The sequence below is a fragment of the Aulonocara sp. 'chitande type north' Nkhata Bay genome, linkage group LG20, assembly GCF_057382095.1.
Source record: "Aulonocara sp. 'chitande type north' Nkhata Bay isolate Kocher_YH1m ecotype deep benthic linkage group LG20, A_spYH_male_GT1.1, whole genome shotgun sequence".
NCBI lineage: Eukaryota > Metazoa > Chordata > Actinopteri > Cichliformes > Cichlidae > Aulonocara > Aulonocara sp. 'chitande type north' Nkhata Bay.
The window spans coordinates 28430887-28455352 of record NC_141363.1 but is presented as its reverse complement, the minus strand read 5'-3'; the positions used below and the strand labels follow the sequence as shown (position 1 = coordinate 28455352).

General features: G+C 44.6%; 1 protein-coding gene and 2 pseudogenes across 1 annotated transcript; 2 read left to right on the top strand and 1 right to left on the bottom strand.

Moving 5' to 3' along the window:
• Positions 1–4251: 4251 nt before the first annotated feature.
• Positions 4252–5024, bottom strand: LOC147305853 (uncharacterized; annotated as a pseudogene).
• An 8229-nt stretch (positions 5025–13253) lies between these two features.
• Positions 13254–13982, top strand: LOC147305852 (uncharacterized). Its single transcript, XM_086278413.1, has one exon. The coding sequence runs from the start codon at positions 13254–13256 to the stop codon at positions 13980–13982; it is 729 nt and encodes a 242-aa protein (XP_086134539.1).
• Positions 13983–14332: 350 nt separating this feature from the next.
• LOC147305851 (uncharacterized) lies at positions 14333–15847 on the top strand (annotated as a pseudogene).
• Positions 15848–24466: the final 8619 nt, after the last annotated feature.

Below are 24466 nucleotides of genomic sequence, written 5' to 3'. Positions count from 1 at the left end.
CACAGAAATATGTTTGCTGTGTGTGAGCCTGTGCACTAGGTGTGGAGTTCACTGACTGTGGTGCTAAAAACCTCCAGCAGCACTAAACCTGTACTATGGGACAGAAAAACTGAAAAAAATACCATCCAAGATTTTGCATCAGCTGCTGTTTCATGTACTTGTTGCTTGGCCTGCTGGTGCCCATCCATAGGATAACCAAGCTGTAGAGGAAACCTTCTTCAGCTTGATGGCTCCAAGGGCTGGGCCATACCCTACCGTTCACTTTTTTTTTTTTTTTTTTTATTGAAAGAAATTTTCATATACAAAACAAGTCAAGGAAACAGACCAGAATTGTAACAATTTACATTATAAAGATGGTGCAGCAAGTCATCATAACTTTACAGGGAGAAAATAAAAGTTTCTAGGGTCGAGTAATAAGGAACATAGACCTTTTGACATAGGAAGGAAAATTAGAATAGCAAGTATTTTGTGATTTTACAGTATAGTACAGCAGTTTTTTTTTGTTCATATTTGAAATAAGCTTAAGTCACTTAAAATATTGACAAAAGTAATTCAAGGAGACAGTAAACATAGGAGAGGCATTCTTCCACTTACATAAATGAATAAAAAACTTACATAGTACTATTACAAAATTGACAACATCTGAGATTTCAGAATCCAGATTGTCCATAAAGTAAAGAATATCCTTAGATGTGAAGGAAGGTATATTGGAAATTCTGAGTGAAACCCAACAGTGTATTTCAAACCAAAAAGCATTAACATACTGACAAGTAAAAAATAGATGCTCTAGTGTTTCTGGATCGGAAGAACAGAAAGCACAAGAGTCGGCCTCAAAATTAAACCTTTTATACAGGAATTCTCCAACTGGATAAATGCCGGATATGATTCTGAAGTGTGTTTCTTTCATTTTAGGCGCAAGTGGGTATTTTAGGTAAAAAGAAAATGACTTTTCTTTCAACATGCTATCAAGGTCATGTCTGACATTGACATTGTAGTTGCAGAATACCATTTGCTTAAAGGTATTAGAGATTAACTTATTATTAAATTGTTTGTCCTTTATTGAGGTATTACCTATCGTCAGTGAAGGTAAGCATGTTCTTATTAGTGAATACTTTAAAGTATTTACGATAAGATTTAACAACGGTGTGGGTAGTGCTTTACAAATCTTATTATAATTATTAAATGAAATGTCTATTTTATACTTATCAATAAATTCTTCATAAGATAGCAAGTTTCCGTTTTTATCAAGCAGATCAACAACAAAACATACACCGCTATCATACCAGTCTGATTTAAATAAGGACTTCTTATTGATGACTATAACCCTATTATTCCACAACACAGAATTGTGAGGTGAAAAATTGTGGGTGAAAATTAGTTTCCCAAAATTCAAAGTTTGCTTATAGAAACTAGACAACTTAAGAGGAATCTTAGATATTTCATAATCACATCTGAGCAGAAAATCTAACCCCCCGACCTTATTAAAGAGTTTGTTTGGAATATGGTACCACATAGATTGAGGATAGGAAATGCAGTCTTTTATCCATCTGAGCCTGAATGCAGCAATAATGGATTCAAAGTCTAAAGCTTTCAAGCCCCCATTTTCATAGTCTTTAACTAATTGTGATTTGCGTATATAATGTGTTTTATTCTTCCAGATAAAGCTGAATATAATAGAATTGGACAGCTTAACCATTTTAGGAGATGTAAAAATTGAATAACAGGGGTATATGAGTCTTGCTTTAGACAGTAAGATACGACCTAATATGGATAAATCACGTGTTAACCAATGATTAAATATTTTTTTAACTACATTTAATCTAGGAGTTATGTTATTATTCTCTCGATCATTAGTATTTTTACTGATTATTAAACCAAGGTATTTTACCTCCTCTTTACTGGAATATTGTTAATAGTACTGTGATTACAGCTGTGTACAGCTAAGATTTCACATTTTTTAAGGTTTAGTGTTAAGCCGGATGCTTTTGAGAATGAAAGAATTTTATTAATTGCAGTAGAGACCATATTTACATTCCTCAGAAATAAGGCAGTGTCATCAGCAAATTGACTAATTTTAAATTCTTTATCAAGAATGTTTATGCCTTCCAGATCTGAAGAGAGTTTGATATAAATGGCAAGCATTTCTGCTGCAACAATAAACAATAACGGGCTAATAGGGCATCCCTGCCGAATGCCACGATTAATTTTAAAACTATTAGAAAACCCTTGATTGAGTGCAATACTACTTGTCATATCTCTGTACAACATTTTCACTACACTAACAAATCTGGGACCAAAACCCACAGCCTCCAGAGCTTTAAATAAAAAATTATGCTCCAAAGAATCAAAAGCTTTAAAGAAATCAAGAAATAAAATAAGGCTATCATGAGGAATTAAATGATTGTAATCCAACATATCTAATACTAAACGGGTATGATGATGGATATGACGTCCTTTTATAAAGGCTGACTGTGTCTCATCTATTATTTGAGTTATTCCTGTTTTTAATCTGTTGGCATAGACATGAGCTAACAATTTGTAATCACAGCAAAGAAGTGTGATAGGTCTCCAGTTATCTAAAAGAATAGAGTCCTTGTTTGGTTTAGGAAGTAAAGAAATTATTCCTCGTTTCAGTTGGAGATAGCATCTGATTATTTACACATTCATTAAACACCTCTAGTAATAGATCTTTAATGTCACTCCAGAAATATCTGTAAAATTCAATCGTGATTCCGTCGGGACCTGGTGATTTACCACTCGCCATTTGGGAAACAGCAGTATCCAATTCAGTTAAAGTGATTTCAGACTCATTGAGATTTTTAAAGTGTGTGTCAATTTGAGGAATTTTTCCATGGATAGAGCTAAAAAAAGAATAAGTCTCCGAACTGGAATAATTTGTAGTGTAGAGGGCTGAAAAGAACTCGGTAATATAGTTGTTTAGAGTCTGTTGGTCTTCAGTCAGGGTATTATTAATTTGTAACTTCATTATAGTTTTTTTTTGTTTGTCTAGTTTTCTCCAGGTTAAAGAAATAAGAAGAATTATTTTCCCCCTCCTCAATCTATTTAGCCCTTGAACGAATGAAGGCACCTTTTGCTTTGTCTGTATAAAGTTCATCTAGTTTGTACTGCAACTGGTTTAGTTCTATAGAGTTTTCCTCTGTCAGATGTGATAAATTGCACAATGAACTTATTTTTGCGGTGATTTCAGCCTGTTTCTGTCTCCTTTTATTAGCCATTAATTTTCCTTCTTCACTGGCAATTTTTCTGACATTAAACTTCAACCATTCCCATTTACTAGTAGAAGAAAAATCCTCCATTGCTTTTACCTCTCCTATTAAGAATTTAATTTTTATACAAAAAGATGAGCTTCTTAAGAGGTTACTGTTAAACTTCGAGTGAGAATTCTTCGGTTCTGATAATCTATTATCCGGGGAGATTGAAAGTGTTATGGCACAATGGTCAGTAACAGGGGAGTGAAGAATCTTACAGTTGGATGATAGGGGGAAGAGACTACCAGTTATTAAGCAATAATCCAGTCTTGAGCATTGAGAGCGCTCAGAATTACTCCAGGTGTAATGCAGTTTTTCTGGGTTTAAGTTACGCCAGATATCGATTAGGTTGAGGGTGCAGGAGAAATCCATTATTATTTGGTTAAAATGAGAAGAGTTATATTTAATTGGAAATCTATCCAGTTTTTCATCTGGTACCATATTAAAGTCACCTGCAACAACGACTTTTTCAATTGAATAAATGATCTTCCATTTTTCTATCATTTTTTTCAAATCAGAAATTAATTTCCGGTTTTTAGCTCTATTGTTGAACCCATAAACATTTACTAAAATGTACTTAGTATCATCCAACTCTATGTTAACCATTAACCAATGACCTTCCTCATCACCTTTATGATCAATAACTCTTCCATTAAAACGATGTAGAAAAATAGCCACTCCTGCTGAATGAGAGGTACCATGAGATGAATAAATATCACCGCTTCCCCACTGCTTTCTCCAAAATATATGATCATCTTTACTACTGTGTGTCTCTTGAAATAAAAAACAATTTGTGTTAGGCTGTTCCTTACAAAAAAGAAAAATCGCTTTACGCTTTATGTTACTTCTTAAACCTCGAACATTTAAAGAAAATATTGAAAGAACCATTGAATATAGCTTGAAAGTGCTGTAATAACTAGAGTAGGGCAATGGAACGTTTTACCTCCTATTAACTAATAAACCCAGTGAAAGTTAAGGACCATTGAGCAAGTTACCGGCTTAAATTTAGTTGAACAGTTATACCTTCTTATCTAGGTCGTTATAAAGTTCTTTCATTCTTTGATTTGACGACCATCGATGACAGCATATCCGTCCTTCAGGAAAGCTTTGAGCCCTCTGCTCCTTGCCTCCTCCACCCTCGGCCACAGACGTTTGCGGGCTTTGTCTGTCTTCCTTACAAAAGTCCTCTCTAAACCGAATCTTCTTCTCCTTGCAGAACTGCGCCTCCTTGGACATCTTCCACACTAGGTCTCGAACAGTTCTCATGGCAAACTGTATGACAATCAGCCTGGGTTTGTCACCAACTCGTCCCTTCTGACCCAGCCGGTGCACTGTATCCACTGTGTTGTATAGCTGCTCGGCGTTCGCAGAAATGATCTTGGTCAGAATTCTGATTATTTCTTCTCTCATGCTTTCCCCCTCCTTTTCAGGAACGCCAGTTAGCAGCAAAGACCATCTCCGTTTGTATCTAGCATGCTCCAGACACATTTCCCGAAGAGCCTCGTTCTCTTTTTTCAGCGTCGCCATCTGCGTTTTAATACGTTTCACATCTTCCACCACAGATTTAATAGCTTCCGTATTAGCATCCACAGACTCCTTTACTTTTCTTACAGCGTCTGTGTTTTCTTGCAGCTGGAATTCATAATTCTTTAAATGTTCACTTTGGGTGTTGAATTTACATACCAGTTTTTGGATAGCGTTGAGGAGAACTGTGTTTGAAACTTCGTTTTGCGTCTGTGATTCGTTAGCCTTCATTTTCTTAGGATTTGGACTGTGAGATTATTCTGTTATCATATGTTATCTTATATTTGTAGTTAAAATAGTTGAATTATGGTAACTGCTGTAGGTCATATAATATCCTTTCGTCTAGATTGTGTGCTGTGTATGTAGCTTAGTTTCCATTATATTTTTGGGTTAAAAGAATGTGACCATTTTTGGATTTGTTAGACAGGTGTACATTACCCTGTACCCTTGATCTACTGTGAATGTGTTACACTGTTTCTTGACATTTCAGACTGCTAAATCATGAAGAGAATGTTGTGTGTAGAGGACCTTGTGCCGATAATAGAAGAAACAGACCACATTCCATACCCCCACCTTTACAGAGAGCAGAAAGACAGGGAGCCGAGGTCATAACTTAGGCGCCATAACAGAGAAAGAATGTGAATGTTTAGGCTCTTACGACTAGGTGGGGGCCACTAGAGGCTATAAGAAGCTGAGTAACCAGTCACCATTTTGAGATTTGCTGTGACCCTCTGCATGCATGTCTCCCCATCCGGATGGTTTATGCTCATTGTATGGAAATAAATGATTGTTGATTGAGCATTTATACACCGAGTATTGTCCTTCCTTCAGCCCAAAGATTCAAAGAATTGGGAGATCTTAACAGGACTTTTAACCGGTGTGTGGTGTCGATCAGCTTGCGGTCTGTCTTGTGATAAGTCGTGCTGCTGATCCATCCATTCAATATCTTCTTCGTCGCACGCCTGTCGAAGAGCCGCTAGGTGGTAGCCATGATCTTTGTTAATGTTAGCCATTTCGCCGCTTCGGAGAAGGTGGCCGAGAATGACGGAGAGAAACACAGGGAGGACGTTTTTGAGTTTTAGAGATGAAGTATAACTAGTCTGCTTCTAATTCCGGTTTACTTGATTGCGGTCAAGACATAAAGGAGGTTCTTTTCAGGAAAAGCTTCGGAGCCCACTCAAGTTGAACCGCTCACTCCGCCATCTTCCCAGAATATCCTACCGTTCACAGTAATATCGGTATAATGTTGGGCAATGATAGGAAAATGAAATATCGCGATAGAATATGGGTAAAACGCGCATGCGCAGTGCCTTTGTTTTCATACGCACATGGCGGAAAAAGCATGACGGCAACGGAGAATGTGAAGGGCGAACGTGGATCGTTGAATGAAACGGATGATCAACTGGTCTCTGAATGCTATTGACACCCTTTTCTCAACGAGAATCTGGGCTCGGGAGAGCCTGAGTGCCCTGGAGGGACTTTCCCTGCCGGATACACGATGGACGGGTGGCAGAACTGGAGGATCATGTGCCTGGCGGGACTGTTGATCGAGGACGCTGAAGATATCTACCTATTCGGAACCATGATAACAGGGTTCATGCTGATCGGAGTTGGCTTAGCCCTGGTTTATCGGAGAAATAAGAGAGCGGAACCGGCTGTTCAAACCCCCCCCCAAGGCTGCCCGCTGGAATTGAAATGGAACGAGGCGCAACCTCTCACAACGAACGTAATATGGTCAACACCTTGGAGACGCTTGCAGCTGCTGTGAAGGCTCAAAACAACACCATTGAGCGTATGAGGGGAAACATCAGAGAGAGGCCTGCTCAAAATGAGACCCTTGAGCGACAGTTGGAAAACATCGCGGAACGGATCACTGCAGTTGTGAGGTCTCGGAATCAAAAGAACGATAACACCATGGAACAGAAGTTTGATACCATCATGGGGAGGCTCGCGGCTCTCCAACGGGAGATCGAGAGGCCAGTGTTGGAGTGTTAAAGAGCAGCCTGAAAAATTCTCCTGGGCTGCTCGCATGGAAATGAACAAAACCAACATAAACATTGCGGATCCCCATCACGGCGCCAGCTGCAGGCCCAAGGCTGGAGCCGAACAATCACTCCCTGATAATGACTGTGTTACGGCTATTCTTCCCATCCCATGCAAGGACACCTGGATTGGCTGGAGGACTGTTTACTTAGCCTGATAGGCCGAAGGACACTGTCTCAGCTAAACTATGGACACGCACACACATACACTTACACTGATAAGCACTCACTCATCCCCCCTCCCTTTCCAACGCCTTCGATGCTTGTGCCCTACCGGGGAAGATAGCAGTCAACTGGACCAGCACAGATGCTGCAGGACCGGATGCGCTGTCTACACCGGCTCTCTCTCACCCTTTACCCGCCCCTGTTGCTTGTCTTGTGTTTCTATGGTGTATTGATAGTCATGTGCTTTTGTGCTGAGGTGTTTTTTCTGTTATCAAACTGTTCTCCCACTAGGAGCTCAGTCTGAGTGGAGTTTTTTTTCTCCTCCTCTTACCTCATGTAGTGTATTTTCGTTGTTTTTTCCTATCAGCCTACCTTTCTGACATGTCTGCCCAATGTGATGTTTGTGTAAAGTTGGTCAGAAGGTTCCTTTGTAAGTGCGCATGCGCCATTAGCGTGCTGCTCGCTGTAACCCTGATTTCCCTCGGGATGAATAAAGTATTCTGATTCTGATGAACCAGAATTGGCTTGTAAAATTGCTGCAACTTCAGTGTGGAACTGGTTTGGCTTTCGTCCGTCAGATACACAACAAAGCACTATTTTTGGTAGAGCATGCTAGCGGGCTGTCGTTATTACCGTGTTTTTTGGAAAATACGGCACACTTAAAATCAATCCTTTGATTTTTCTGAAAGTTGACAGTGCCCCTTATAATCCCGTGTGCCTTATGTATGAACTCTGGTTGTGTTTACTGACCTCGAAACGATTTTATGTACACAGCGCTCGAAAATCTGTCAAATGTTTTAGTACGACTTTGCTAAGCTACGAACCCGCACCGCTAGATGGATTGTCGGAGCATTACAGCTACCGTAGGCAGGAGCCTCGCGGAGTGATACGTACTGTGCTTCAACATAATATTACCATTGTGTGTGTGTATAACCTCTTTTTAAGTTTTGTGGATATTATACATGGTTATGCTGAGGCTATATCGGCCAATTTCCACTGGAAATGCCTTTTGGGTAAACTGTCAGCAAGGAATTTGCATTTGCACTGTTAAATTTTATATAACTTTAATGCACATAAAATACAGCTGTTTGTTTAAGTGAAAATACATAGATGTTTTTTTGTTTGCACTAATAAAATTGTGATGTTGTAAAGTATTTTGTCTAGTGTCAATTATATCATCAGTTATATCGTTATCGCAAATTTTCAAATGTATATCGTGATAAATATTTTTAGTCATATCGCCCTGCTCTAATGGCTCCCCTCACCTCTGGTGTCCACCATTTGCTTGGTGCCTGTCTATGATGTACTGTAAGGGACATTATTATTGAAACGCTCTCACACACAATACATGAGCACGGACACACTCTGGATCTTCCCATATCGAAAAAAAATAGAAAAACTTAAAAGACTTGCATAAGATTTGGCTTACTTCATCTAGTGAATCATATAAGGCTTATATGATTTACTCATGAAAGTGGCCACTTTCATATATTGTTTTAGTAAGTATCCAAAACATACAAGTTTCATTTATATACATTTCCAAGGGCTCTTATATCTGTTTTCACTCTTGTATGCTTTTCATACAAGTTTCACACAAGACAGATACAAACTTTATAAGATTTATATGTATCTTTTCCATATGGGTTGTCCTGTCATATGATCTGCCTGTCACTAACCTGGAGATTTGTGAGTGTGCACTTTCAGATCATATGCCTGTGTTATTCAACGTTGTTTTTAAACATACTGCAGTTAAATCTGGCAATTCTGCTCGGCGCTGTCGGGTTATTAATCCCTCCACTGCCGCACAATTTTCTGTTGCTTTTAATCAGCTCGGTGGCCCTTCTGACTTCGTCTCCTCTGACACAGAAGAGCCTAATTCCTGGTTTTATACTTGCTGTCAAACAATCATAGTCTATGTAGCTCCTTTAAAAACCAGGCAGCCCAAGGCTAAACCCGAGCCTTGGTTTAATGAGAGCACTGGTGCTGTTAAGAGGGAATATCATCGAGCAGAATGGAGGTGGGAAAAGGATTAACTGCAGGTGTCAGCTCCTGACTCTGACCCCTCTATCTCTGTCCCTTGCACTGCCGTTTTTACTCAGTTTGATTTTGTGACACTCTCCACTTTAGAGGATGTGGTTTGCCGTATAAGGCCCGCAGGTTCCCCACAGGATCCTTTCCCTCCAGAATTCTTTAAAGAAATTTTTCCTAGTATAGGACAGTATGTCCTTGACATTATTAACAGCAGTGTGTCTTCTAGTGTGGTTCCTGCAAATTTCAAACATGCAGTAGTGCAGCCATTGCTTAATAAACCTGGCCTTGATCACACAGTTTTAGCCAATTATAAGCTGCCTTTACTTTCCAAGGTTTTAGAGAAAATTGTTTTTAGTCAACTGAAAGATTTTCTAGATGATAATGGCATCCTTGAGGTTTTTCAGTCAGGTTTTTAAACCCTTTATAGCACAGAATCAGGATTATTAAGGGTTTTTAATGACATCCTTCTGGCATGTGATTCTGGTAACCATGTTGTTCTGGTCTTGCTTGACCTAGCTGCTGCCTTTGACACAGTAGACTACAATATTCTAATTTCTCGATTAAATGATCCTGTGGGTATTGGTGGCACTGCACTTAATTGGCTTAGGTCTTATTTGGCCAAGAGAACTGTCTCTGTCAGCCTTCTCGGTTCCGAATCATCTTCTGTTTCTCTGTCATGCGGCGTCCCACAGGGCTCAGTTTTAGGGCCACTGCTGTTTTTACTGTATTTATTGCCTCTGGGTTCCATCCTTAGAAGACATGGGATCTCTTTTCATTGTTATGCCAATGACTGCCAATTTTTTTTGCCACTAAAGCAGAAGGATGACATCTCCATAAACCCTATCTTGACATGTCTACATGACATTAAAGCCTGGTTGGCTCTAAACATTTTACATTTTAATAAAAATAAAACAGAGGTGTTGGTGTTTGGACCCAGTGGTCCCTCTGACTTCTCCTCTGTAGATTTGGAAGTCTATTTTAAACCTGTTGTTACCGACCTGGGTTTTAAAATGGACAGTGATTTTAAACGTGAAACGCTCTCACACACACTACTGAAACGGTCTCACACACATTACTGAAATGCTCTCACACACATTACTGAAACGCTCTAACACAAATTACTGAAATGCAGTTACACACATTACTGAAACGCTCTCACACACATTACTGAAACACTGTCACACACATTACTGAAACGCTCTAACACAAATTACTGAAATGCAGTTACACACATTACTGAAACGCTCTCACACATATTTCTGAAACACTCTCACACATACATTACGGAAACGCTCTCACACACATTACTGAAACGCTTTTACACACATTACTGAAACGCTCTCACACACACAATACTGAAACGGTCTCACACACACAATTGAAACGCTCTCATACACAATACTGAAACGCTGTCACACACACTGCTTAAACGCTCTCACGCACAATACAGAAACGCTCTCACACACATTACTGAAACGCTGTCACAAACATTACACATTACGCAGTCACACACACACACAAAAGGAAATTCATGTGACGAAAAAATAAACAGAGTAGATACAAAATGGCTCTGGGAGTTTTAGTGCTCGAACCCTAATAAATTTATTCTATATCTACTTGAAAGTTTCTTTAAAAAAAAGAAACTTTCATGTCTGCACATTTATTAGGAAATGTGCACAGGAGACAGAGCCGGTAGGAAAAACAATACAAGTGTGAGTGTGAGGGTGTTCCATTCAGTCATGATCAATGCAATCCATGAGAGAACTATAAAAACGAGGACAACAGTCAAAGCAACATCAGCATCATCACCAATAACCACAATAATGCCAACAATAATGGCAATATCCACGACCACTGACCCACCATGAACAACCACAATGACTACTGTTTACTTTGGATGACGTGACAAAGATGTGTAATTCCACTTTTTTTCCAGGAGGAAACCTCGGTAAGTGTTAGGAGATATAGGGATAATCATACAATTTCAGACCCAGAAGGATGAGTTATAATTATTCATATCCCAGTGGAAAAGTCATTTTTAACAATAGTTCATTTGCACCTTGAGGCGACTGTTGTTGTGTTTGGCGCTGTATAAATCAAACTGAATTGAATTTAACATGAAAGTTTCTAATGAGGTCGTCTCATTCTTCTGACAGTCTAAACCTTCAGTTTTCACAGTGTCAGATCACCTGGTTTGAAACCGTTTGCTGTCTGATGATCTTGTAGAGATGTTGATAAGGATAAGATGTTTTTTCACTTTTTAATAATGATAACACTGCAGACAGAAATCCTGACAACTGGTATGAGGATTTCTCTAGAAAGCTCAAGATATAAGGGTGGAAGCAGGTAATGACAGTTTACTGAGATGTCAATGCAAGATGAAAGTCTGCCTGAGAAATGTGACATTGTTCAGATTAGACGTACCTTTAAAAGAGAAAGCTTGTAGCTGAAGTTTGTTGTTCTCTGAGAATAAGTGTGTGTGTGTGTGTGTGTGTGTGTGTGTGTGTGTGTGTGATAGAGAGAGTGTGAAACAGAGTACTGAACTCCCTCTTGGCAGCTATAAATAACAGGAACAGGATATTACATCAACAGCTGCAGGAGCACACGACATATTAAGACCAGCGTCACTTTGCATGGTTTGTAATGCCCTTGTGCACTTTAGCATCATTATTACTTTTTATTGCAGGGGAGGGTTCAGTGTGCAGAATATGCATGTGTTTCACAGTTAAAGCCCCAAACACAGTGATGTATAATGTGATGACACTGAAATCTGCAGATGTGCTCCTGCAGTTTTAAAAGAAACCACAGCCGACCAGCATGTGAGCAGACAGAACCTACGCTGTGGTTCTCTTTCATAGCATTCGTTTCGTGTCTCACTATGGGGAACGCCTCCTGCGTGACCTCATCAGAAGCTCAAATACCATTACGCCAGCCCTTACAGGCTGGGTAGGTGACGCCCATGTCAGGAGGGGCCAGTGCCTCCCTATATAATAGGCTGACATAGCGTCAGATGTCATTCAAAAACCTCTTCTCGCTTCTCACAGAAGCCTGTAGACAACTGTGCTATTGGGTGCTAAAGCTAAACTGTCCACAGATTCGAGTGAACAACTCGGTCGCCGGGCGCTTTGTTCCCAGCTTTTCAGTTGTCCACTAGCATACAAGCAGTAGCAATACTGTTCTGTAGCTAGTGCTGGTGCCAAGTAGCAATACTTTCACCCAGGGAAGTAGCAATATTTCCCGAAAGCGAAGTAGCAACACTTTGCTAATAAAGGTACCCTAGCTTCACCATCGGGTAGCGATACCCTTCGACGCTAGCGGTTTTACACATTAGGTAGCAATACCTGTAGAAAAGTAGCAACACTTTTCACCCCACGTTAGCGAGGAATAGCAATATTCTCCGCACTCAGTGTCAGTCTCGCTAACGTGCGCGGCCCTCTAGCTAACCATGGCTACGACGGCCAACGAAGTTGCAAAACTTTGTCCTTGCGGCAAGAAGATTTCTGCCTGGGATACACACCCCGTGTGTGCGGCATGCCTGGGTTTATCTCACGCTCAGGCTGCCTTGACACCCGCACAAGACTGTATCCACTGCGCGGCTTTCCCACGCAAACTACTCCGCCGCAGGTTAGCTCGCCAGGCTAACCTGTCGGGTGGCGACCCTTTGCTGTGTGAGGCTGCTGCGGCGCAAGGAGAAATTGAGATGGCCGATGATTTGGCCGCAACGCCAGGGCCGAGCTGGGCAGAGGCAGACGGAGATCGTGTGTTTTTCCCCGATGCTGGAGTCACCTGGGGAGGAGATGCTAACGAGGACGGAGATGAGTCGGCGGACTCGGACCTCCTGCTGTCTGACGACGGCGAGGAGGAAGATTCCACCTCCTTGGCTAGCATCAGCTGGGCTGCAAAGCCCTCGGCTACCGGCGAGGTTGAAAAACCGACACCGCCGTCTCCCCTGGATCTCGACATGCAGGACATGTGCAAGCGCGCAGCCGCTAGGCTCAACATCCCGTGGCCCGCCATACAAATAGAGGTTGTAAAGTCTCGTTTTGACGGTAAGAAATTGCCGAAGGCGAAAAAGACGGGGAAGCATGTGTTGCCTGTTTTTCCCGAGCTACTCGATGAGATAGCGGTGACGTGGAAAGCAAAACCTTACAGCGAGAAACACCCCATCGCGGGGAGCTCCCTGTTGGATTGTGAGGGGATGGAGTCTGTCGGCCTCCGCCAGATGCCACAAGTGGAGCCGTTGGTAGCGAGCCATCTTCACCCGAAGACGTCTCTGTCCTCATCGGCCCCGTCTCTCCCCTCCAAAGCAGACCGCTTCCAGTCTAGCCTTACAGATAAGTGCTACAAGGCAGCGGCTCTGTCAGTAAGAGCCCACAACGCCTCCTCTATGCTAATGGCTTACCAAGCTGAGCTAGAAGAGGACATGACAGCTAACACAGATACCACAGTGTGGGAAGAAATCTGCGTTATAACTGACCACGTCCTCCGCCTCCACAAGGTAGCCATACAGGCTACTGGGAGAGCCATGGGCCTCATGGTTCTTCAGGAGCGAGCACGCTGGCTCGGGCTCACCAACCTGACGACCAAGGAGAAAGAGGAACTCCTCGACACCCCTGTCGTCCCTCAAGGTCTCTTCGGTGCGGCTGTTACATCCATGCAGAAGAGATGTGAGGAGAAAAAGAGAGATGATGAGGCTCTGAAACTCTGCCTGCTGAGGAGGGCCCAGCACGCCACCCCAGCAGCGCCGTGCCAGTCATTTGCGCAGGCAGCGTCTCGCCCGGTCCCCGCTTTCAGGATTCCCAAAGTGCCTAAGACGCAGGCAGCCCCCGAGGCTGCTGGGGCCCCTAAGAATCCATGGACTCGGAAGCAATCTCCCCAGGCCAGACCTCAAGCGGCCCCTCCTCCTCCCCCCGCTGCCGCGATCGTGAGGAGGAAGAAGCGGCCGGCCTGACAGCCTCTCCTCTAGGCGGGAGCGAACCCAGTTTCCCCCCTTCATGGGCCGCCCTGCCGCCTCCCAGCTCCGTTCCAGAGCGAGTTCAACACAGAGTGCTTAACTCGGGCCGGCGTTCCTGTCACCGGACCCGCCAGAGGGAAAGAGAGCCAAAGTTCACAGTATTGTTTCACTAGCACTTATTTCGTGCATTCTGTATTAAAAAGCCCCGACACGTGCATCCAGGCAGTTTGCCGAGGGCGCTGTCGAGTGTTGCAAAACACATTAAAAAAAATAATAAAAAAAGTTGAAAAACAAGAGCAACGTCTGCCATAACGCAGCCCGTGGAGACTCGCGTTTCCACGGCTGTGATGACGCAGATGAGCCCGTCACCTCGCTCGCCTGTGACAGAGGTGACGGGACACCGAAATGGCGTATGGTTCGCGCTGCGACCACAAGGGGGCGCCAAAACGCCATCTTCGGTGGAGTGGCCAGTGAGCCCTCTGTCTCTTCGCATGAAGAGCTGGGCCACCTGTGCTCAGTTAGCATGGGTGTTGAAGACACTGGAATAGGGCTACAGGCTGCAATTCAATGTCGCTCCACCACATTTCAAAGAAATCATTTACTCTCATGCTCTGGGCGTCAGTTTTCTCTTGGAGGAAATTTCCACCTTGAGAGACAAAAGAGCTATAGGAGTTGTCCCTCCCAAGGAAATGCACAGCGGATTTTATTCAAGGTATTTCCTTGTGCCAAAGAAAGGGAGGAGGGGGATGAGAGCCATTCTGGATCTCCGTGCCCTGAACCGGCATTGAAGGACATACAAGTTCAGGATGTTGATGCATGCCTCGCTGCTACGGTTTGTACAAGCAGGCATCTCGTTCACATCGATCGACCTGAGGGATGCTTATTTCCACATCCCCATATATCCCCCACGCCGAAAGTATCTAAGATTTGCTTTCCAGGGGATAGCATAAGAGTGTGTAGCCCTGCCTTTTGGTCTCTCACTGAGCCCGAGGGTGTGTGACGTGCACCGAGGCAGCAGTGGCCCCACTCATGGAAAAAGAGCACATTGACGCCAACTCAATGCATTACTTTCATAGGGCTCAGCCCAGACTCCCTCCGGGTGAGGGGGGGCCACCCACGAGGGCAGGACAGTGAATGGGGAATGGGGCCCTCACACGCGCTCCACCCACATAAACTGTCTGGAACTGCTGGTGGTTCACCTGTCGCTAAAACACTTTCTCCCTTGGCTGTGAGGTCATCATGTTTTAGTGAGGTTGGACAATTCCACTGTTGTGGCCTACATCAACAGACAGCAGGGTCTGGGGTCCCCCCAAGTTACACACACTGGCACACAGACTGATAGTCTGGAGCAGTGTCCACCTGCTGTCACTGAGAGCAGCTCACGTGCCGGGGGTCTTGAACTTTGGAGCAGATCTTCTCTCCAGGGGCAACCCACTGTATGGGGACTGGAAGCTTCACCCAGAGGTGGTGAAGCAGATCTGGCTGCGATTCGGTCAGGCGACCGTGGACGTTTATGCATCCAGGGAGAATGCTCAGTGTCCCCTGTTTTACTCGCTGCACGATCAGAGAGCTCCACTCGGGGTGGATGCCCTAGCTCACGAGTGGCCGAGAACCCTCCTCTATGCTTTTCCCAGTGGCCCTCATTTCTCCAACTCTGGCCAGAGTGAGGGGGAGAAGTCACTATATGATCCTGATAGCCCCGCACTGGCCAGGGAAGCACTGGCTGGCGGTGATTTTTCAGCAGCTGTGCTTGGCCGTTACCACTACGCAGAGACCTCCTGTCTCAGACACAGGGGGGAATATTCCACCCCCACCCAGAGAGGCTAGCTCTATGGGCTTGGCCCGTGGGTGGTTTAACCTGAACACGGTGGGGCTCCCTCATAGTGTTATCGACACTATTCAGTGTTCTGGGGCATCGTCTACTAGGACGCTATATGAGCACAAGTGGCGTGTGTTTGAAAGCTGGTGCTTAGAATCACAGGCCATCCCTTTTCAGTGCTCTGTGGCTGTGATTCTGTCACTTCTTCAGGCCCTGATTAATAGGGGTAAAGCCTTCTCCACCATCAAGGTGTATTTGGCAGCAATTTCAGCCTGCCATATTGGTTTTGAGGGAAAGACTGTTGGCCAGCATCCCTTAATATGCCGTTTCATGAAGGGTGCACGGCGTAAATTGCCTACGTCTAGGCTGTTGGCTCCATCGTGGGACCTTCCCACAGTGTTGGCTGCGCTCTCCTGTTGCCAATTTGAACCCCTGGAACAGGTTGGGTTAAAATTTCTGTCCTTGAAGACGGCTCTATTAATTGCTTTAGCTTCTGCTAAACGTGTGGGAAAGATCCACGCTCTCTCAGTGCATCAGTCATGCATTCAGTTCTCCTCGGATAATACGAGGGTCAGTATGCGGCTCACCCTGCCTTTGTCCCGAAGGTTGTCGGCACATGTTCACCAATAGAACTGCCGGCCTTTTGCCCACCGCCTTTCTCCTCAGAGGAGCAACAGCGGCTGCATACCTTATGTCCAGTCCGTGCTCTGCGCATTTACATGGACCGAACCCAGAGTGTCAGACAAAGTGACCAGCTGTTCGTGTCCTGGGCTAAACCACATATGGAAAAGCCTGTGTCTAAACAGCGCCTCTCCCATTGGATTGTAGGAGCAATTGCCCTGGCCTATACTAGCAGGGGCCTTCAGCCCCCTGCTGGCTTACGTGCACATTCCACTAGAGGTCTGGCGACCTCATGGGCTCTCTTTAGGGGAGTTTCTATTCAGGAGGTGTGTGCAGCTGCATGCTAGACTTCACCTCATACATTTGCTAGGTTTTACAGGTTAAATGTGACAGCACCTAACCTAGCGCGTTCAGTCCTCCGTGCAGGTTCTTCCCGGGTGGGGGCCTCTCCCCTGTGAAGTGCTGTTGGGGACAGTTGTCTTCTTAACAGGCATGTCTGGCAATCCGGGAGTCAGTATTTCTCCCATAGTGAGACACGAAACGAATGCTATGAAAGAGAACTTAAGGTTATGTATATAACCCCGGTTCTCTGAGTAGCATGAGTGAGTGTCTCACCAGACCGCCCTCCTTGCTATGGAAGCGAGGAAGAGGTGGGCTTGTTTTGAATGACATCTGACGCTATGTCAGCCTATTATATAGGGAGGCACTGGCCCCTCCTGACATGGGCGTCACCTAGCCAGCCTGTAAGGGCTGGCGTAATGGTATTTGAGCTTCTGATGAGGTCACGCAGGAGGCGTTCCCCATAGTGAGACACTCACTCATGCTACTCAGAGAACCGGGGTTATATACATAACCTTAAGTTTTTACTAGTATTTGCCTGACAACTTAGATTAGATTAAAACATTCTGACATGCAAATGAAGAGCTTCTGTGATATTGTGTAATATTATGTTACATGTTAAAACATGACATATATTATTAAAATACAATATTACTGGGGGTCTTTGGTCTGATGTTCTTACCCGTATTTACACACTGTAAGTGTATATGTATGTGTATGTTTGTATGTGTATATGTGTGTGTATGCATATATAACTATGCATATCTGTTGGAGGGTTACTGAGTTACAAAACCTTACTAATACTTAACTAATGCTTAACAGTGTGAAATGGTTGTAAAGTGCTACCAAATAAAGCCCAACTGTCACTATCAAAGCCTTTAGGGCTCATTCTTTCAGTTTAGCCAGTGGCTTCTACATACAGAGCTGATGGAACAGTAACTAAATAAACTCAATAATCACTGTCAGATGCCAAGTTAACACTAAGTTAAAAACTTGTTATACATTGATTCTAAATGTATGGATTCACTAATCCCTTAAAATATTATTCTCACTCTCAGATCACGTGCTAATTCACACACCAGAATGTGCACAGGACTCCAAATGCGTACATGCCATGATCCCCCGGTCTGTGAATAGGACTGAGGGACCGTGAATATATGTCTGCCTGTCGAGTATGTGCCCAAGACCAGAGGAGAGGAAGAACAGAGCTCATATTAAAGGTAGTAGTACTTAATAAACTTCAAATTTAAAAATTACATGTAATGTTATCATTTTCATTCACATAGTCGATCTCTATAGAAGGTGTTTTGATTACATCTCAAGTATTGTATTAAATTATAATGTTTAAATGTTCTATATAAATTATACATTTTCACATTGTGAAGTCTCCTGCAAACTGACGTAGACTAACTTTGTTAATCAGTCATGAAAACACTCCGTAGCTTTGTGCTGGATAAACAGGTTAGCTTGCAGTATTATGCACATATGTATGTATATTCTCATTTATGTATTCTAATCTTATTCCCGTATTATTTTATTATTATATTCATATAACACAAAGTTGAATTACACTCTGATGGCTTTATCAGAGTGTAACTTAGGGTCGGTATCTTGCCCATGCAGACTGGAGTAGCTAACGATTGCACCACCGACCTTAGTAGATAACAGATCTACCTGCTGAGCTACAGTCACACAGCATGTAAAAAACATTAACTGCTAACACAGACACCGTTTTCTGCATCTCAGCAGCAGCAGGCCCTTCCTAACCCAGTTTGTCTCGTGTGACGTGTTGACAGTCTCGGTGCTCCCTGACACTGATCCTGCTGGAGGAGTGGAACCTCACACTTGCCATAGATATTCCCTCATTTGGTGTTCTGATGATGACAATGCTGTGCACATCAGTCCACAATATTCAAAGGGTGTTAATTTTGGAAGAGACCAGTCCCATAGCCAGATGAGTTTTATATTGAAAAGCAGTGAAAATGAATGAAAAAAGCAAAACTAACTACCACATTCCCATGCTGAAGGGTCTAGAGTTGATATTTGTTATATAATTTGTCACACATCTATATGTTACCCTAGATCTAGATTGGCCTTGGCTGTCCTGTGAGGATAGAGTGTTTATACTTAGATCCTCTTGCTTTCTAATTGGACTGGCAACTAAATATAAGTATCTTATACTTAAGATACTTACTAAACTCTGCACCTTTTCTGTGCACTTAGAATTTACATGTGCTAGTGGTGTTGCCAAATCCACAAGCTGCATTTGTGTAATGGATGTGATTGCAAGCCAACTTCATTCTGGTTGATGGCAAATCAACAGGACAGAGCAGGAGGTTGTTGAAGCTTGAGTGAACATACACACTGCTCAATGAATGCATTCAGGCCCACTTTACAGCTGTAACAAACAGGAAAAGGTCTCTCTCTTAATTTCATAAAATGCAATTTCATTGCATGTGACTGTTTTACGGATGTCAGTTTATCTTTGAAATTCAAACATTTCCTAAAATCTGATTAAAAAGGAGATGTATATGGGGAAAAGGCCTGGGTTGCAGTTCTGCTCTTATTCAGCCCAAAGCTGTTCTATCTGGTTCAAGGGGCCAGTCAAGTTGACATCCATGTCTTTACGGACCTTGGTTTGTGCACTGGTCCACAGTTATGTCTGAACAGAAAAGGGCTATCCACAAACTGTTCCCACAAAGCTGGGAGCATGAAACTGTCTAAAATGTCTTGGAATGCTGAAGAATGAAGGGTTCCTGTCACTGGAACAGAGGGGCCAACTCCTGAAGCACAGCTCCACACCATAAACCCCCCTCCACCAACCTTTACACTTGGGTAGAGTGTACACTTGCAGTTACACTTGCAGTTAGACACATACTGGCAACTGCTAAACCCAGACTTGTCCATCAGGAGAAGCGTATCATTCCAGACCTGCCACTTCATGACTGAGTTGCCCTTTTCCCTGTTGGCCCAGGGAAAAGGGTAACACTACCTGGGTCTGGGTGCAGTTTCCCCCTCCAGGGGCAAGGGTACCTAGACCTGGGGTATAGAGTACGCTTGGGGAGTGTGATTGTGTGTACAGTGTCTCTTTATGCCTGTCTCCACAATGGGTGAGTGTTGAGTAATTGCATATGAGAGCATGAGGGTGGGAATGGATGTTTGTATCTGTGTGTGCCTGTATGTCTGTGTCTATATGTCAGGTTGGGTATCAGACGCCACATCTCTAGGGACATCTCAGGCCCTCCAAGGTATGGAGGCCTATCTCCCCCCACCACTTCCCCTGCCGGTGGCAGACGCTCTCAGACATCGGTGAGTTGGTGGTTCTTTGTGTCTGGGGATGGGCGTCCAGGTACACACCGGCTCACTCCTTCGTGGCTGCTTGTCGGGGCCTGGAGCCTGGGGCTCGCTCGGGGTGGGCTGCCCTCAGCCTCTTGGCCTGGTGCTCGGTCACTCTGGCACGGCTGGCTGCCGGCGGAGCTCACGGGCACGTCACTGCAACCCACCCTGGCTTCTGCTCCGCGGCTGCTGAGTGACCCCTCATCTGGGGCTCTCCTCAGCTCTTTCTGGGACAGTGGCGCGGCTGCCCCTCTGTTGGTCTTCCTTGGTCTCTTGTGTTCTGAGGGCCTCTGGATGTCTGGAGTTTTGATCTCCTCCATACCTGCTTCATGCCCTGGAGGACGGGGCTGTGGCTCCCCACCTCTAGCAGATCATTACATGAAGGAACCTTTTAAATAGAAGCGCGCTTATGCTCACAGGTGTACACACGGGTGCTCACACACACAAACTACACCTCAAAGCACACTGTGCGCTGTCGATCTTATGTGCTGCACAATAATGTTTAATATTTAGTATTTACTGTTATATTCCCATAGATCATCGTGATGTTGTTTATTATGTTGCTCTTTTTTTTCTTCTTCTGCTTGTTTTCTCTTTTTTCTTTCTCAACAGGTGATCCAGGTGATTGATATATGTATTTTTTGTCTGCTTATTTTGTTGGTTTTTGTTTTTTGCCCTTTATCCCCATCCCTCTTCCACACTGTTTTTCTTTCCCTCTTTCTTTCTCCCTTTTCTTTTCTCCAGTCAAGTCTGTTCCGTATTTAGCAGGTGAAAATAAAATAAAATAAACAATAAAAGGTGAATCAAATAGACCGTTACGGCAAGGCTGGGATGGTCCATTTGGTAAAGCAAATCCATTGGGCATCTTTCTTCGCCTTAAGACAATAATTCTGATGGCAAAAGAGCCAAATGGGACAGGGGAAAGAAAGAAAAAAAAAAAAAGACAATGGTTTACAGCCAATCAGAACGCAGAACACAATGTGCTGTAAAAAAAAAAAAGAAAAGAAAGAAAAAGCATGCAAAGGCCACAAAAGGTGATCCGCGTTATCGTGAGGGACCACTGTATTTTGATTCTGCATTCTAGAAATAGATTAAAAATGCATAGTTTACAAGGTGCAAATCACTGAGTACACTCAGGACCAGGAAAGTCAGACTAGGGAGAAAACATATAAAATACCTGAAATAAAACTGAATAACATCTTTAGATAGATGAAATGTTGTATCAAAAAGAATGGCTCATGATTCAAAGCATGCCACATAATCTGTCTAACATAGAGCCCACAGTAGAGCGGGCCCACTACTGTTTGTTGTGACAGCTGATAGAAGCAACTGGATGAATTCTGACATGTTCAGGACTACAGTCTATCAGCCAAAACTGCTCACACTGTGCTTCACAGTGCAAATGGATAATGACCCAAAGCATACTTCAAGAGCATCTCAGGAAATAGGATATTCTTCCACGGACATGTCAGTTAACTGATCTCAAGCCAAAAGAGTCTGTTTTTACAAAACTGAATGCAGAAAGAACCACAAACAGGTGTGCTGGAGCAACACAAGAGACAAAACCAGAGGTCACAAAAGTACACACATTACTGTGGAGGAAATGCAAAGGTGCTGGTCTTAAACAGTTTTAGCCATCCTGTCCTGCACACTGGCCTCTCCCTAAAGGACAGCTGCTTTCATAAATGGGCTCAATGGTCTCTACATAGTCTGCAGAATGGAACGCTCAGCAGGTGTGAGCCTGTTTGAAAAAATATGAAAGAAATGAATAAGAACAGAAAATGTCAGACATGATCTAACCCATAACTGGGCAGCTACTGCCAAAACTGTCTGACTCTAAAAGAAAACCTGTCATGGTCTGACCAGCCCTGCTGGGCGACCTGATTGTTTATGTTTGTTTTTATTTTGATGGAGCCGCGCTTCCCCGGAGGCGGGTCCGCCGGTCCTGTTGTAGCTCAGTTCGGAGTTTCTGCACACCGGCGATTGCACTTGCTAGGGAGTTAGAGATCCCATTAATTGCACTACAGGAACCTTCAAGAGTTTCGGCCTTGAATGGGAAATTACTAGCCGAAGTGACACACCGTACTCAGGAGATCCAATTGATACTCTCCGGCAACCATGTTGAGAAGATCGGTCTGCTTTTATTCAAAGCCCCTGAAACTCCTCTGGTATTAGGTTATCCATGGCTACAGCAGCACAACCCCCAGATTGACTGGCTGCGTGACAGGATGGAGTGTTAAATGCCACGAGCAATGTTTAAAGTCGTGTGGATGAGTGGAAGACAGCATTCAACACTCACCTGGGGCATTTTGAGTATCTCGTTATGCCATTTGGCCTCATCAACGTTCCAGCTGTGTTCCAGGCCATGGTGAATGATGTCCTTCGGGACTTCATTAACCACTTTGGTTTTGTCTATCTAGACGACATCCTCATTTTCTCAAAAACCCGTGCAGAACACATTAAACACGTGCGTCTGGTGCTGTAGCGGCTACTAGAGAATTGACTGTTTGAAGGGAGAAAAATGTGAGTTCCATGTGCAGCCTGTCTCTTTTTTGGGCTTTATTGTGGAACAGGAGCAGCTGAGGGCGGATCCTGCAAAGGTTAAGGCGGTGGTGGAGTGGCCGGAACGGCAAAGCGGTCCAGAAGTTCCTGGGGTTTGCTAACTTTTACCGACGGTTTATCCGCAATTTCAGTAAAGTGGTGTCCCCTTTAACTCACCTCACCTCTCCCAAACAGCAGTTCCTGTGGTCACCGGCGGCGCAGCAGGCCTTCGACCAGCTGAAACGCCTGTTTTCTTCTGCGCCTGTTCTCATCCAGGCGGACCTTACTCAACCATTCGTGGTGGAGGTGGATGCCTCGGACTCTGGTGTGGGGGCGGTCCTCTCACAGCGATTGGAAGGTAAATTACATCCGTGTGCCTTCTTCTCACGTCGTCTGTCTCAGGCCGAGCAAAACTATGATGTGGGGGATCGAGAGCTGTTTGCTATCAAACTGGCCCTTGAGGAGTGGCGTCACTGGCTGGAGGGGAGCGAGCACCCACTTCTCGTTTGGACAGATCACAAGAACCTGGCCTACCTTCAAGTGGCTAAATGCCTCAACGCCAGACAAGCCAGGTGGGCCTTGTTTTTCACCCGTTTCAACCTTGTGATCACTTACAGGCCAGGCTCACGCAACACGTAACCCGATGCCCTCTCACATCAATTTTCATCGGTGAAGGATGTAGAGAACAAGGACAAACCCATCCTTCCTGCTTCCTGTACCGTCGGGGCAGTCACCTGGGAGATTGAGAGGCTGATCAGAAACGCCCTGCAGCAGAATCCTGACCCTGGGTCAGGCCCGGCTGGCCGACAGTATGTCCCTGCGGCCGTTCGGGGCAAGGTGATCCATTAGGCACATACGGCAAAGTTCTCCTGCCATCCAGGTGTATATCGCACCCTTAGCTTCCTCCAGCGTCTGTTTTGGTGGCCCTCCCTCGCCAAGAACGTCCGGGAATATGTGGCAACCTGCCCTATTTGTGCTCAAAACAAGGTGCCAAGCTCCCCACCGTCGGGCCACCTGCGACCGCTCCCCGTCTCTAAACGCCCATGGTCGCACATTGATTTCGTCACTGGACTGCCGCCGTCAGCAGGTAATACTACCATACTCACCATCATTGACCACTTCTCCAAGGCAGCGCATTTTGTGGCTTTGCCCAAACTTCCCTCTGCCTTGGAGACGGCTCAGCTGCTCACACAACATGTGTTCCGGCTACATGGCATTCCTCAAGATGTTGTCTCTGATCGGGGTCCCCAGTTCACCTCCCAGGTGTGGAGGGAATTTTGTTCTGAGCTGGGGGCCCGAGTCAGTTTGTCGTCTGGTTTTCACCCTCAGACTAATGGCCTGGCAGAAAGGGCCAACCAAAAGCTGGAAGCCATGTTGCGGTGCGTTGCCTCCTCCAACCAGTTCTGGAGCAAGCAGTTGGCCTGGGTGGAGTATGCCCACAACGCTAGCACCTCGACGGCCACGGGGGTGTCTCCCTTCGAGGCGTCCTTGGAATACCAACCCCCGCTCCTTTCCATCACTGAGGGTGAGTTGGCAGTTCCATCAGTGACATCAGCAACATCACATGCGGCGTTGCCGGCAGGCATGGCAGACTACCAGGGCAGCATTGCTCAGGACAGTGGAGCAGAATAAGAAGCTGACAGACCGTCGTCGCGTTCCGGCTCCCGTTTACCATGTCGGGCAGCAGGTATGTCTCTCCTCTAAATACATCCCGCTGCGGACTGAGTCTAAGAAGCTAGCTCCTAGATTCGTCGGTCCGTTTCCTGTGCAAGAAGTCCTTAATCCTGTGACTGTGCATTTAACCCTCCCTCGCAATATGCGTATT